The sequence below is a fragment of the Mytilus edulis genome, chromosome 11 (genome assembly GCF_963676685.1).
Source record: "Mytilus edulis chromosome 11, xbMytEdul2.2, whole genome shotgun sequence".
In the NCBI taxonomy this organism is placed as follows: Eukaryota; Metazoa; Mollusca; class Bivalvia; order Mytilida; family Mytilidae; genus Mytilus; species Mytilus edulis.
Window position 1 is genome coordinate 39,631,723 of NC_092354.1, and position 16,913 is coordinate 39,648,635.

The 16,913-nt window shown below is 31.7% G+C and overlaps 1 protein-coding gene across 1 annotated transcript; it reads left to right on the top strand.

The window, feature by feature from the left end:
• Positions 1–1,325: 1,325 nt before the first annotated feature.
• LOC139494834 (perlucin-like protein) lies at positions 1,326–7,878 on the top strand. Its single transcript, XM_071283001.1, has 5 exons — positions 1,326–1,483; positions 1,832–2,002; positions 3,638–3,723; positions 6,177–6,258; positions 7,153–7,878. The coding sequence occupies exons 2-5, from the start codon at positions 1,909–1,911 to the stop codon at positions 7,374–7,376; spliced, it is 486 nt and encodes a 161-aa protein (XP_071139102.1). The 5' UTR covers positions 1,326–1,483; positions 1,832–1,908; the 3' UTR covers positions 7,377–7,878.
• The last annotated feature ends 9,035 nt before the right edge of the window (positions 7,879–16,913 follow it).

Here is a 16,913-nt window from a genome sequence, read left to right on the forward strand (position 1 = left end):
CCATCAGCGTTATACATCTTTAAAACCTTAATCGTCGTTAAAATATCTCTAAGAAAAACAGTGCTTGTAAATCATCTAGTTGCCAAGACAAGAGCAAAAGAGATCCCATTTTTTTTGTTTGATCAAAAGAAGTGTTTTGTGCTATTAATATAAATCACTTTTTTCTCAGCAGTGATATACTCCCATATGGGTAAATCATACAATTTATTCGTTACGCTAGTGCATGATCACAGTATACGGAATTAATTAACAGAGATATCCTACCGACATCCTGAAACCAATACTACAGCCGTTTTACGGTCACCATCACGAATTGATTGACCGATACGAGTGTCTGTGTTTCAGTTTACAAACGACTTGCTTTCAGTTATCATTGATAAGTTCATAATTATATATTAACTGTTGAAAAAAACTTTGAATTTTTGAGAAAACTAAGGCTTTTCTACCTCAGGAATAGGAATACCGTAGCTGTATTTGGCAAATTTTTAGGAATTTCGGTCCTCTATGCCCTTCAACTTCGTACTCTATTTGGCCTTTTAATTTTTTTTTTATTCGAGCGTCACTGATGATTCTTTGTAGACGAAACGCATGTCTGGCGTAAATATCAAATTCAATCCTTGTATCTATGAGTTTATTTTCAATGTCTTAGATTTTCACATACCACAAAAGTTTATTTTATGAAGAATAACCGATCGGATTCTATTCCCGACGGTGACATTTCACTTGGTTTATCTTCACATCCGCTGATACATGCACATCTGGAAATATTAACCGTGTCAACACACCAGCATTTGAAATATTTGCATGTGATTCCCTTTAGTTTTTATTGTTTACCCTGATTTTTGTATACCTTTAAAGACTATTTAGTTTCTAACATTGATTAACAGCATTTGTTGAACACATTCAACCTTATGTTTTCAATCATTTTTCAGTTATAGACAACGCTTGACTGGTGGTTTTGTGTGTAATATTTCTGAGAACAAAAGACTATTGCTCACCTTTTAAAATAGAAGTATTTACGAGTACACACGGCGTTAATAAGGTTCCCTGTAATTTTAAAGATATTTGGCCAACTCTAATGTCGTCAAAATGACGACCGATTCTAAAAGTGGAAATGTTACAAAATGTACATTTTTAGTCAATCAATTTGTTAAACTATTTACGATTATTTAGGTATACGGTCAATGTTTTCTCATTCAACACAAAAAATAAAGTCGAGTAGACCCTTTAACTAAAAAGTGTCAATCGATTTGAAGTATCTCACAAAGAAACAGTTACAGAATTTTATGACTCATATTTAACTTATCAAAACATTTTGATAAGGCTTGTACTATTGCATCGCATTCATAGTCTGTGATTTTTTTGATTTTTCTGAAGAATTTATATGTCTTTTAGGCGCCAGTTGGCAAATGTGCAAGACATAACTGTAGAGAGGGATACAAATGTGCTTTTAAAGGAGATGGATTTACTTGTGAAATTGCATGTAAGTAGCAAAGAGAGACATCACGTATTTATACCTGATTAAAAATCAAAAGTTTTTTTTAATTCTGATTCGCTCGAAAATCGAATTAACTATTAATAGAAATGTCACATTATCATTCAATATAACCAAACATTATACAGTAGATGCTCAACTAATTATTTAAATTTCCCCATGGTACTGAAATATTTTATTGTGCATAGAAATATGAATTCTGTTATATATTTCGTAATCGCGAATGGGAAATTAAAAGTTTTTGATAAGGGTGTTAAACAAAATTTAAGCAATCTGAACCCATATCTTATCCTGGTGAATTACATATAATAATTAAACTTTGTTATGTATTCAAAGATTGTACCGGGAGACCAATTGTCGTAAATGCTGAACTGAACGAACCATTTGGACTTTCCAGAGATTTAGGGCACGGCATGAAGTATAAATGTACGAATAGGACACAAATAATTGGAACACCTTTTGCTGTCTGTCGCCAAACAGGAGAGTGGAAATCTATGTTTGTTTGTGGTAAGGTATTTAGAGTTTTGGCGATCGCGTCAATTCTTTGTCTTGGCTGTCAAATTATTGCCATGTTGAATAACAACAACCAACGTGCTTTGTATCTTAAGTATTGTCCATGAGTATTCTCTTACGTTTGCATATTCTATCATTCACTCATATTTTATTGTTTTGTACATTAACCTTCTGAAGCCGAAAATTTTGCCAAACCAGAATGAATTTCAGACTTGATCTGTAACTTATTTTAATATGACTTTCAGTAGACAGAAGAGTAAAATCCAATATATCAAAAAGTAAGAATCCCAAGTAATAATAATTTTCGTAGGACCAAAACTTTGACAAGTGTAACTCGACCAAACCATATTTCAAACTATATACGTATTCCCTGATTATATACTATATACAAAATATCAAAGCAAAAAATAGAAGCATTTCAGAAAAAAATTCAATAACCTAATGGACTGACGCTGGTACATTGTTAGTGATTTTTAACGAAAGGTCAGTTTATACCCAAGTTTTCACCTGGTAGAAACACAATTATAACGACTGATTGGTTGTTGTGAGGCACAATCTGGACGAGAACAAGAACACTTTAACAATTAAGTAAGAGATAAAGACTGTAATAGATAGTTAACCGGTGTGAGTGACAGAAAGTATAGAAATCCACTGGAAAATGGATGTATACTGAACTTTGTTCTTTTCAACCTTTCACAAACGGAACCTCAAAGATGTATTGAAAGGTTTCTTAACGTGCAGAGTGCCTGGCACTCTATCTACACTTGACATCATATGTAACGACCAATATCTGAGGAAAGTGACTTATACATCCCGCACAGCCAGGGTTTACTGCCGGTCAGAAAAAGACTAAGGGATACTAGTAACCATATTTCTATATTCAGATCCTTCGATTTAAAAGGTCTCATTGATTTTTTGAAATTTTAGCTCAAAAGGAAGTATCGTACAATTTAACAATGTAAGATATAACCACATCTCCCCTTACACATTTTTATAACCTACAAAGTCTGAACACCATATCCCATCTACATGAAATTAACCTGAAAGAAACTTTTTTCCTCCAACTTCCCTTGGCGGTCACTGACATTATATGTATGTGTATATATCAGCCTTGTAACACTATCATTTGTGATCAGATACATTAAATTTGTCATATAGTTGTCATTGGTTCAGACGTACTTATAATACAAAAATTTTGTGACTACATCCTACATTTATTTGTAAAATTATCTACAATAGATGAACAAAGCTGATCTGAAGTAAAATTTCCATCTTCATGCCTTATATCACATGTACTGTGTTACGACGCTAGAATAAAACTAACGATAAAAGATAAAACCAAAAGCTATACTGTAGTAAAGCCTAGATGATCGAGTGGTCTAGCGCTTCAAAGCTATTTGGTGCCACTATATCATCGTAGAATGAATCCGAATCCCGGTCAGGGAAGAACAAAACAAATGCTTTCGCAAATGTACAGATCTAACATTGTTGGACTGTTATTTAGACGAACTGATATAAGATGTAATTATACGAAAATGTTGTGATTAAATCATGTTGACAAATATTTTGGCTCATATTTATATATATATATATATATATATATATATACCTATTACGTATTTTTTCCAGAAATGTCATGTGAGAAAGGATGGATAAATTTCGGTAGCCACTGTTATTACATCGGACCTGACCAAAAGACGTGGAACGATTCTAACGTAAGTAACATATGGTAGATAATACAATTGAGAAGGGAAATACGGAATGTGTCAAAGAATCAACAACCCGACCAAAGAGCAGATAACAGCCGAACAATGTAGAAAAAAAATTAAACACACAACAATACGCACAGTAAAACTCAGTTTAAAAGAAGTGAGAGTCTGATGTCAGATTGTTAACAAAATAAACTAAACGAAATGCCTATGACACATTAATTAAAAAAGGACTACTACCAGATACAGACAAGCCAGATACAGACCTCAATTAAACAGCTTAAAAGATTACGTCTTCGTCATATGAATATCAAGCACAGTATGACAGTTAATAAAATAGATGAACCAGCTTTATATTATCTTACGAAGTTTTTTGAAATTTGCAATGTCAAACCTATTTAGGAAAAACAAATATGGCAGCCATGAACCAACGATATCCACTGAACTCAAGGCTCCTGACTTAGGACAGGGACATTTGTTTTAATTGCTGACTAATCAATAGGCCGATAACAGCACTTGCAAACAGACTTGTGGTCAGATACATTGGAATATAATCAATTAAATTACACATTACATTGCAAAAAAGGTCAATTACACTAATTACACATTACACAGTTTTTGAAATGTAATTAATTAAATTACAATTACTTTACTAAGGTAATTGATTAAATTACATATTACATTTTTTTCTTTTTAAGCAATATATATCATGTATAAATAGCATGTGTAAAATATTCATCAAAACTTACAGCATAGTTTTAGCATTGCATTTGGTCATTATTAGATTTTTTTTAAGGTTTTGTCATTTAGTCTGCATCTCTCTGGTCCGAACACTTTGTTTCGGCAGGAGTTGATGTGGCAGGTTCATCTCAATCATAAGATGTGTTGATAGAAGAAGGAATATGTTCCTATAAACTTGCAAATACGTTAAGGGATATTTTCACAACTCAGAAATGAAGCCATTTAATTAAACATAATATAAATGGATTAAATATCAAAATTTTCCATGTTTGTTTACTTTACAATTATTCAAAAATATGATTGTTACAAGATTAAAAATAATTTTTAGGACAAGCAATAAACCTATTTACAATTTTGGTATTCAGCTGTATTTTCCCTCCGAATGACTTTAAATCTACTCCGAATAACCTTTTTGACGTCAAGCAACAATCATTTTTTAATTATTACGTCAAATGTTTTCAATTATAATGTCAAAGTTTAAGGGAACCTGTATGGTTTTACGTAATGGCGGACAAATTTGTACATACAAGTGTAAATACGTCTATGTATAATGTCAAAATATTAGATACAATACATGTAATAGTGGCATGTCCCTAGGCTGTTACTACACATTTTAATCTGATTAATTGCTGTTTTGTTTTACAGCTGATAACTTTTATTTCTATAATCCTTTTGTGGATACTAATTTGACAAAATTATTGTGTACATTGATTTAAAATTCTAAATGAACTGTCTAAAGAGAGATTTACACATTTGTTTAACCATACATACATGTTTTGGTGGTATATATATATATACTATATACATGTTTTCAATCTATTCAGATAAAGATCTTTCTTAAAAACCGAACAACACCAATATATGATTCTCGCATTTTTAAAGTTATAAGACTATTAAGGAAACATTTCTTTATGTCATATAAATAATATTTAAATTTTACACGACAATTTCCTATCATTAACAGCATAAAAGTACTGGTATGTAATTGAAATGTAATACAAAAGTTATTGATCATTACATGCTTTTTTCATTGTAATTATTTAAATAACAATTACATGTAATTTAAAAAATGCTTAATTACACATCACATTCAATTACATGGAAAATTGTAATGCATTACACTTAATTACCATTACATATTCGATTACCCCATCGCTGCTTGCAAATTTAGAAAATTCAAACAAGGCAGTAATAAAATCATTTGAAATTTAATTTATGGGATGTCATTTCTCATTTTGTGGGGGAAGCAGAAGCACTAAAGTTACCAATATCTCATCAAGAAAGAAACAGAAATCCATTAATACAATATTTCATAATTATTTTAAAATTCTGAATGACTTACAGCTAATTTAATTGGTTGTTTAATATTCAATAGTCCGAAGTTTACTATGATGTAGAATATTAAAAATGACATAATGGTATATTGCCTCTACGGAAACCTTCGATTATGGAATATGTCATGATTTTAATATTTGACATAGCGAAATGTTGTATAACTCCAACATCAATAACGAAACTCAGTTCTTGAACATGCTTATATATTCGTTTCTATGGTCGTGTTGTTGTCTCTTTGGCACATTCCCCATTTCCATTCTCAATTGTATGTTCATCAAACATATGATGACTGAATTTGGATCATTATTTTAGGTATATTCGCAAAAAAATTGGAATATAGATTAAGAAAGGGCACAACTATAATTATTTAACTATCTATTCAGGCGGATTGCAAGAGAAGGGGTTCTTTCTTGATTAAAATAGAGGACGAATCGGAAAATCAATGGCTGCAATCTGTAATGATTGGTGAGTTTATTCGAGATTATTTCTTCGAAAATGCCTTTATTAAGTCAGGAAATAAATTTTCACTTGATCCGTTTTGTGTTAATGAGGCTGTTAGGTTACTCTTTTCAATGAGTTAACAGTTTGTAATTCCAGTCTTTAACTGTTACTTAATAGTCTTATCTTTGCTCATTTTTGAAGGTCGTGTGCTTAGCTGACGACAAATGATCCGAGTACATAGTTATCGTTCATTGATTTTAGTTGTCTACGAATATAGTCTTTAATTAGGACAGTGTGTTACATGCCAAATTTTTTTTTATACCTCTTCCAAATTCATTAATTTTTAACAGGTAGGCCTTATCGAAACAATACGACACATGTAAGTTTTCTTTAATGGTATATACATGTACACATATGGTCCATAAAATTTCTCCTTTCTTCTGCTTACAGGTAGTCTAAGTAATTTTTATGGACCATATGTGTACATGTATACAAAGTAGGGGGTGAAATGACACTGAAAAAAAAACCAATTGGGTCTTGAATTTTAAAGTAAAGAATTGATTTGGTCCAGCTGAAAAAGGTTAAAATTAGCACTTTGAAGATGTCAAAAGATTTTAGAGTTAGAGCTGATGACGTTTTCTATAATTTAGAAAAATTGTCCCAAAAGTGGTACAACACACTGCAAAAATATAATTGAAAAGGCGCAGGTGGGATTTTTTTAATTTTCATTTATTGTCTAAAAGAAATTTACTAAGAAATAACTGTGTACTCGGAACTAAGATTCTCGCTATAAAAACAACACAGATTTATATACAAACTAGTTGAACACACAGTTCTTGTTATAATACTTGACAGTTTTTTAGTATATGAATCATTGTAGAGCAGTATTCGAAATGTCCATATTATGTAATTTTTCAGATAACAACATAGTTATCATGTGGATTGGTGCAAATGATATTGATCAAGAAGGAACTTGGCAATGGATTTATGATAAGACAACTGTAGATTTCACGAACTGGAGTAATAAAGAGCCTAATAATAATAAAGGAAATGAGAATTGTGCAGACATAGCGAAAAATCGTTCGTACAAATGGAATGATCGTCCTTGCACATCGTTGTTGCGATACATGTGTGAGAGATAGATAAGAATTTTACATATGTAAACGATATGCAGATGTAATATATCTTGCTTTATAACTTTATCAACTACCTGCATTAATAATTCATATGGTTAATTCTCTAAGTCAGTTATCTCCTAACGTATTCGTGTATTCATACATCCTTGACCTTCAAATGTGGAGGTTTGAGCGTCAAGAGAAATTTAAATCCAGAACTAGAGTCAAAGAAACGATATCTATTAGGTGTTTTCTTGAATTTTGTATATTCAATCATAACACTTCGACATGGCTTATACCATCTTTTTGTCCAAGTGGGGAGAAATCATCTAAACGGATTCAATACGAGTTACAACATTGGGGTCTTCAAATGGAGAAAAAAATTCTTTTCAGTACGGATAATAATAGTTTTAAGCTGTATTTGTGTTGTAACATGCTAGAATAAATTGCAAAGAAAACTGACGTGTGTCTTTCTGTTTCATTTTGCTTATGTTATGTTATCTCTTCTTTCTTTTTGTTTCTTGCTTCAGCTTACAGGTAGTCTGAGTATTTATTATGGACCATGTGTGTACATGTATATACCATTAAAGTAAACTTACATGTGTCGTATTGTTTCGATAAGGCTTACCTGTTATAACTGGTAAATATATCCAGATAGTATGTATCATCAACATTGATAAAAAAAAAAAGGGCACGAAAGACATGTGCGTACAGAGAGACAATTCTTAACATAGGACAATCTTTTTTCCCCAAGATTACTGGTGCAAATAGGAAGACTCAATTATTGTTATGTCGTACAAAAACACAATGTATGTACTGTTTGATATGTTGAGGTAATGATCACAGTCCTGATCTCATATTAAATGAAATATTAAAAACAAGTTGTCCTGTTATTGTTAAATCTGTAACTATACCTTTGATTTAATATTTTCAGCAGGATTTTATTCTGAAACTTTGCTTAACTCATATATAGTTCCTTTAATTAATTGTGGTGATCCACTTCACCGAAATATTTTTTGAGGTTTTTCTCTTTTAGATGGTGTAGTAAAAAGATTTATTAAGTATAGGATAATGCTTTATATGGAAGATAAATTCAGCAAAACATTTTGGTTTTTGATCTAAAATTAAATAAATTACATTTACATCAAAGTTTATTACCAATCGAAATTTCACTTTGGGGACTCCTTAAAATAAACTGAATACAGTATCAATAGTCATGCATACAGTTATGTTTTACCTTAAATAAGCAATAATTTATTGTTTTATTTTTTCATTCGTATATATATATATAGTATTAGGCTCTGACTAATGCATCCGTATGGAGCGACATGTCTTCCGGTAGAGTGCTCATTATAAACTACGGTGCTATAATTTCATCTCAACATGGATGTACTCAAGGTTTATATCACATGCGTATGAACTCGATCTTAAAATCCAAATCCAAAATTATAGTTGAAGTCTTGCACGATATTTAAATTAAGATAGCTAATGCAAATACAAGATACAATGAACGACACAAGAAACTCGTCCCCCCCCCCCCCCCAAAAAAAAAAGAAAACCACGACATCTTGGTGTCAATATACGGCTTTCATTACACATTAAAACGATACAAAAAGATTTGACATGATATCAATATCGTACATTCATTGCTAAATACGCAATGCAACGTAGCAATTATATGTAAAATTACAACAACACAACAAATTAGATATGTCTTTACAAAAACAATTAGATGTGAAAAAGAAGATGTGGTACGATTTAGAATGAGACAACTCTCCACAAGACACAGAAATTAACAACTATAGGTCACCGTATGGTGTGTCTTTTTATCGGTTAACAAATTGGTGATAGTGACTGTAAAACATGTGTCGGGTCGATCTCATTTGTTCATCTTTATGACTATGTTGCATTAGTATTTGAGTACGGAGCACACGCCTGACATTGACGTTCGTATAGTGTTAGTGTAAACATGCACAAACGTAACGATTTTAGTGAGATCTATAAAAGACAAACGACTGATCAGAGGGTATGAAACTGCTGTGATATATGCCGTTTAAAAATTATAATCAACACGAGAGTCATAGATTCTAGTTTTGAATCGTTTATCGAAGTCCATATTTAGGATTGTATCATGAAGCAGATTGTTTTCTTATATGTTGTATCTTTAACTGGGATATATGCACGTCCGAGGGTATTACCAGCCAAGTAGTCATCGATGTTATGTGGAGAATAAATATCATTGATATATTTATTGTTTATTGCTTTACTATGTAAAAAAGAAGATGTGGTATGATTGCCAATGAGACAACTAACCACAAAAGACCAAAATGACACAGACATTAACAACTATAGGTCACCGTACGGCCTTCAACAATGAGCAAAGCCCATATCGCATAGTCAGCTATAAAAGGCCCCGATATGACAATGTAAAACAATTCAAACGAGAAAACTAACGGCCTTATTTATGTAAAAAAATGAACGAAAAACAAATATGTAACACATAAAAAAACGACAACCACTGAATATAAATGCTCCTGACTTGGGACAGGCACATACATAAATAATGTGGCGGGGTTAAACATGTTAGCGGGATCCCAACCCTCCCCCTAACCTGGGACAGTGGTATAACAGTACAACATAAGAACGAACTATAAAAATCAGTTGAAAAAGGCTAAACTCATCAGATGGACAAAAATATAAGTGGACGTGGCCGGGTACTTATACATCCCGACACAAAAAGACACAATGAACAGATCGGAGAGTACTCTGAGTTATCTGACAGCTAGTTCAAAGCCACTAACAACTAATAAAAAAAATCATGCATCTAAGACTAATATGTTTACTGTATATGAAATGATGAATCATAAGAGTAAACTTGCACATTGCCTAAGTCGTTAGCTTTGCTGATTGTTGACGGACATACAATGACTTATAGTTCTTCATTTCTGTGTCACTTGGTCTCACGTAGAGAGTTGTCTCATTGCAAATTATTTTTATATTTAGCGCAGTTTTTCAGAATTGTTGTTATCTAAATAAAGGCAAAAGTCGTATACCACTGTTGAAGATCTCGTATTTGATTAAAGTTGTTGTTAACGAAACACGCTTCTTGTTTACTGTTGTTTGTCATTTGATCTTTTTTCCTTTTTTATCCATGACATTGTCAGTTTATTTTTGACTTAAAATAATCTTTCGTCTCTCATTCTCTACCCCAGGAATAGATTAACTTAGCTATATTTGGCAAAATCTTTCGGAATGTAGGGTCCTCAATGCTCTTCAACTTCGTGCTTTGTTTGACCTTTTAATTTTGTTTTATTCGACCGTCATTGGTGACTTTTTTGTAGACAACGTACGACCTCCAGCAAAAAGTTATACCTATATAAAGCAATCAGCTATATTAGGCACCTGCATGCAAAATGGGGAACAATTTTAACCTAAAGAAAATAAGCACCTGATTACAGGAAAACATCTTTTAAGACAGCTACAAACGATAACCACTTAATAACAGGACAGGTCACGGACCCCTGACTTCTAATGGGTTCATTTTGGAGTCTGTTTTGCAAATTTATCATGTCTCATTCACTCGCAAACTACATGACTTAGTACTTTGTCGGTAAATGAAACGCAGAATTTAAAACTCAAAACATTCTATAAAATCAATCTTGTGTCCTTATAAAAAAATTCCATGTATTTCTTAATTTTTTTTTAGCCAGGAATAGAATTTGACCCCGATTATAAGGTTTACTGTTACAAGATAAAAATGTTTTAAGTTGATTTAAAAACATGTGCGAAAGTTAAATAGATCTATCTGTGTAAGTTTTATTCTAAAGCGTTGATCTTTACATACCAAATAAGTCAAGATAAGAGATTTTGGCAAAATTTGACATTGTCCAATAATCAATGTAAAGTTACTCATTTTCATTGATTGTTTCGTTGAAAATCAAAATGAGTACTATTTTAGACGTCATGAAATAAACACAGGTACGTAAATGTTCAAGAAAAGGTGTTTCCCCTATCTAATCGCTGTATCAGTTTTGATTCACCGTGATATTGGTCAATAAACCCTAATTTGAAATTTAAGCTAAAAAAGGGGCAATTTTAGGGCCTTTTCGAACCTACTTTGTGAACACAACATACAGACATGATAGGTAAAAATATTTTTAAAACATTTGGGTACAGCAATCAACAATGTGTTATAATCTTAATCGCTATTAAGACAAACAAATATGTAACAAAAAACACAAAATAAAATTGAGAATGGAAATGTGAAAAGCACATAAGTAAAAATGAAAGACAAGAATACAAAAATGTATCATAGCACAATAACACAATAACGGTATGTATCAGTACTGAGTCACGTCATATGTAACAAAGAAAAACAAAAGGCAAATAGACAAAGCAAACTAGCAAAAATGAAAGACAAGAATACGAAAATCATCATAGAACAATAACACAATGACGGGATGCATAAATACAGAGCCACATCAAATGTATACCACCACACACATACTAAACAGTAAAATTAATATTTATAAGTAGTAGTTTCTTCTACTCTTCAAGAGAAACGGAGAAATAAGTTAAACGGCAAGTCAAAAATGAAGAAAAAAGTTAACTTTGCCTCAAATATGTTTAATTATCATTCAATTGTGCACATTGTACAGAAAGAAATGTATGAAAAGAAGATATCAACATTGAAATTGCAAAACTAGTCATTTAAAGCGTCTCAATGTTTGTATATATTTGAATGGAACGAAAAAATGGACTATGTCAAAATGGAAGGACTCCGTTTTCTCTTTGTATAGGACCCGGAAAACGACAGCTTTATAAAAAGCAACGTTATATTAAAAAAAAGATGTTGTATGATTGCCAATGAGACAAATCTACACAAGAGACCTGTATCTGAACATTTTCCGTCAAACGAAATTCAATATTTATTTTAATGTAAAGCAAGCATGTCGTGTTGAAATCTATTTAAAAGGGAATCTTTCGAAATAAGTAATTAATCGTGCATGTAACCCCACCTTGATTGATTGGAATATTTATTAAGAAAATCGCATTCAAATGTGTGTCATTCAATTTACAAGGCCGAACAGTTTTTATACACTATATGAACACTTGGATTTACATAATTCATAATTTAAGAAAAAAAGTATTCGTTTCTCTGTATTTCGCCGTAAAAGTTTTCGTTTTTTTTCAAAGCAAAATTATTTTTATATTTTGTCAATAAGCAGGAATTCAAGTGTTTACGGAATCAAATAAACGATAAGTTGTCCTCTTAATGAAATCGTTTTCCAACAAGGCATCACACTCCTGTTGAACGATTTATTTTAATTTACTTTATACGGTTTTGCAATTTTTCAATGACAAAACCGGATCATGCTTTGATAGATTTAGGGAAGAAACCGGGTCATACACTTTGACCGGGTCTTTCAATGTTGACATGGACCATTATTTCGTACCCTGAACATAATTACAAATATTGAGATGCACAAAAAGTTTAGTTTTGCAATTTTCCGTCTTAAAATTTTTCTGTCTTTAACTTTCTAGCTTTAGTACAGTTTTCATTTGGGGACACTCACACGAATAAAAATGAAAGCTAATGATGTATAAAAACCTAATACGTTCTAAACAATATGACTTTGATAGTCAAGATATTATTTATTTTATGGATTGTTAATGTAGGTAGTGTCCTAAGCAAGAAAAAGATAACATACATCTGATTATGTTAATTAATGTCAAGCTCCAATCTACTTCTCACATACATATTGCAACAACGATGTGCAAGAAACATCGTTCCATCGGTACGAAAAGGATTTCAACAACTCTGCACAATCCTGATTTCTATAATTATTAGGCTGGTTATTGCCCCAGTTCGTGAAATCTACAAATGTGTCATCATAAATCCATCGCCATGTTCCTTCTTGGACAATATCATGTGCACCAATTCTCAGTTTATCAATGTTTTTCTCTGAAAGATAACATAGATTGATTTTTCTAAAAACAATGAGCTGCAAAGATTTGATGCATTTGAAATATCACATAGTTCCGTAATAAAAACTGTATGTACTACTTCTTGTGATAGTTTTTGAATAATTCGATAAATCATGGTATTTATTAACTGGATATTCACGGGTGTATCACTATTTGTTCCGATGATATAAGATTTGACCAAAATCAGCCAGTATAAAACATGCATAACTTATATAACAAGGTTCCGTTTTGAAGACCGTACTTTGACCTTTAATGGTTTACTTTTTTCAAATTGTGACTTGGATAGAGGGTTGTCTCATTGGCACTCATACCACATCTTCTTATATCTATATCGTGAGCCTACAATTCAGACGTTGACGTTTGGTGCTGTAAATCATGCTTGTTTTATTTGTTACTTTGTATCTTCCTATTATCTTGAAAATTATAATTGAACCCGTAACCAGCAAAATTGATCAGCAACACTATGTATCCAACTAATGTACGAGACTGAATATACCAATCGGGTTCTTCTAATTGAAAAAAATAAATAAATAAATAAACATTATTCTTGTCATGCTCTCGAGATCGCTTCATCCGAAGCATGGACAATTAAGTAAACCAAAGTGTTTTCATGATCTCCAGAGTATATGAATTACTTTTTTTTATTATCCTTAGTAATCGCCATGATTGAAAATATAACAAAGGAATAAGGTAAATAATAAAGAAATATAAACAGTCACGATCGATTGAATGAAAGGATGCAACAGCAGTTCAAGGAATAAAATATCCAAAAGTCATCCAGCGGTTTACACACACTCTTCTAAATCAGATACACAATATACCAAGTTATACATCGATCGTTACGAGTGTATACTCACCAATCATAACATTTTGCAGCCAGATATTTTCAGATGCATCATCTATTTTAACCAAGTGAGAACCTTTCCTCTGGCAATCAGTCTGAAACGATAAAGTCGCCTCGATATGTGTGTCATCTGTTTATCAAAATTGCCACATCAAAGTTTACACTTGCACTATATTTTACGTATTACACAAGAGATCTTCCAAAATCATTTAAGGAAATATGTAGGCATAATTTAAGGTACATGCACAGCACATCCAGATGATGGACGTTTTCAGTCTTAAAATTATGACTTTTTAATAATATGGTATAATTCTTTTTGTAAAAGCACTATTTGTTATACACATATGAATCATTGTAATGAGAAAAAATAGAAATCAACAAAAAAAGCGTAATTGAAATATTACGATAGTGGTATCATATTTGGTAAGAATTGTAAAGATACCCGTAACTTTGTTAATATGCTAGAAATTTAAGCATGTGCATATTCAAGTTAAGATAAATCAACAATTTATCAGTTGCTCTAATCAAAAATATCAATTGGCCTGGAGAACGATGCATTGCTATAGAAAACCGTAAATGTGTACGGTAAATGTGTTTGGTAACGTTCAAAATAGATTAGGAAATGTGCTAATACCTTCATTGAGACAAAAAGACATTATATTTTAAAAAGTTTGATATCAATATTCATTACAAATACTGAAACGCTTGCTAAACACTTTAAACGTATTATGATTTTCATAGGCAGCAGTTCATTGTTTCAATCGAGCACATGTTTTCGATTAAGAAATGAAAACAATTTGTGCTTGAATTGCAAAAAGACTATTTAAAAAAAAACGCATTTCTAATATGCCAATGATTGAATAAAAATCTGATAATTTCATATAAAACTATTTTCACTTGTTACAAAAACGTAAAAAGAGTAAATACACAACAATATTATCATTAAAAATAATGCACGATTGTCACCTCCTTAAATAATTACAAATGTTTGTACATATATGCAAGTTATGAGATATGTTTAAAAGTATTTTGGCTTTGAAGGAAGCACGGTAGTATTTACCCTTCGGAAACTGTGTTGCTTTTTATGTACATTATTTAGGTCAATGTATCAGAGCACTCTAAAAAAACAGGTTCTACTGAGCATATTTTTCCCAAGCTTTGGGCTGAACCAGGTGTAGAAAAATATGAAATATTTTTACATATAGATGTTTTATTATGTTTTTATGTTGTATTCAGTGCATGATAAAATACATAGAAACACTACTGGGGCTAATACAGATACATATTCAAATTTGTTTCTGAATATCATAATAAAAGTATTTCAGTTAACTGTGTATATAAGTTCTGTTCATTGAAAGAATGTGGTGAACATTTTTTATAGGCTATGCTTATCCGTATGACCCAGTAAGTACTACCATGCCACCTTGAACTAATCAGTTTCGTAGAGAAAATTATGGAACCGATCATTTAATGTTGGTGTATGTGTGTGTGCTAAACAGGCGGTGGCGAGTGGTATCATTTGGTTTCAAATGACCTGAAAACAGACAATTGTCCATCTTTGGACTAAAAAATACTTGTTTCAAAATCATTAACTGTAATAAATGCAAGGATTGTCAGATTTTTTCCAGGCAATCCGGCTTCATTCACCAATAAAAAATTGAGCACAAAGAAGTAGCCAAAAGTTCTTCGAGTGTCGTATAAACACGAATCAATGAATCAATCAACCAATTAATACGCTAATAAGCGTGTTGTAGGTATGACATATGTGAAGAACACATAGGTGATCAAAATCGTAATTAATTTACACCTTGCTGAAATTTCATTTAGTTTCGCAGACTAATACAACTTGCATAGCTTAACATCTAATTCCTCAACGTAATTTTTATACATGTTAAGTAGGGCTATGTACTGTTCATATTATCGTTACTCAAAGTAGTGTAAAATTTTCTACCATATGCCACTTACCTCAGAATCTTCCCACGTTTTTTTATCAGGTCCGATGTAATAACAATGGCCACCAAATACTATCCATCCGTTCTCACATTGTATTTCTGAGAAGAAACAAATATATAATACCATACCTTAACTGAATTTTCATTCTGGTATAATACATATAACAAGTTCATTTAATGTTTTGCCCGGAATATCTAAACTATATTTCACACATTACAGGTATCTACTTATCAGATGGAGAGGTTTTGGATATTTATCAGTATACCAGACAATACCTTACAATCTAATTTTGGATGTAACGCGTCTCCTGATTGGCTGACAATGTTTTGTCGATCAGCTCATATACATTATTTTCTCATGTGACCGTGACGTCGTCAACGTTTTTCATTATTTAATTCGGCTTAAAATGAAATTGAGAATTAAATTATAAGGAATATTTTTTCTGTCTATTCGAAATAACATCAAAAATTTGGTGCACACTTTAAAATTACCCTAAAATAAAATAAATATTACAGTCAATCCTTAAATAACAAATGCAATTACAGAATTAACTCTGAAGGATCAAGAGATTGACGTACTTGAACCTGCATTTCTATCACCTTTGGTATCGTAACTTCATTTCTGTCGACGACCACGTGATAACATCTGATTTTGTCAGGTGTTATGGACCTCCCCCTTTTTGGATTAAATTGTAGTTCGGTATTTTCGTCACGTGATTTTCGATACATTTCACATATATTCGGTGACAGAACAATTTGTTTTGCCCTCCCTCTTTATCA

Excerpts from the sequence above, each read along its gene's own strand:
- LOC139494834 (XM_071283001.1), top strand. The coding sequence starts at position 1,909 with ATGAAGTATAAATGTACGAATAGGACACAAATAATTGGAACACCTTTT. Across the intron at positions 2,003-3,637 it reads GAAATCTATGTTTGTTTGTG|AAATGTCATGTGAGAAAGGA; the intron begins GTAAGGTATTTA and ends TATTTTTTCCAG. Across the intron at positions 6,259-7,152 it reads GCTGCAATCTGTAATGATTG|ATAACAACATAGTTATCATG; the intron begins GTGAGTTTATTC and ends GTAATTTTTCAG.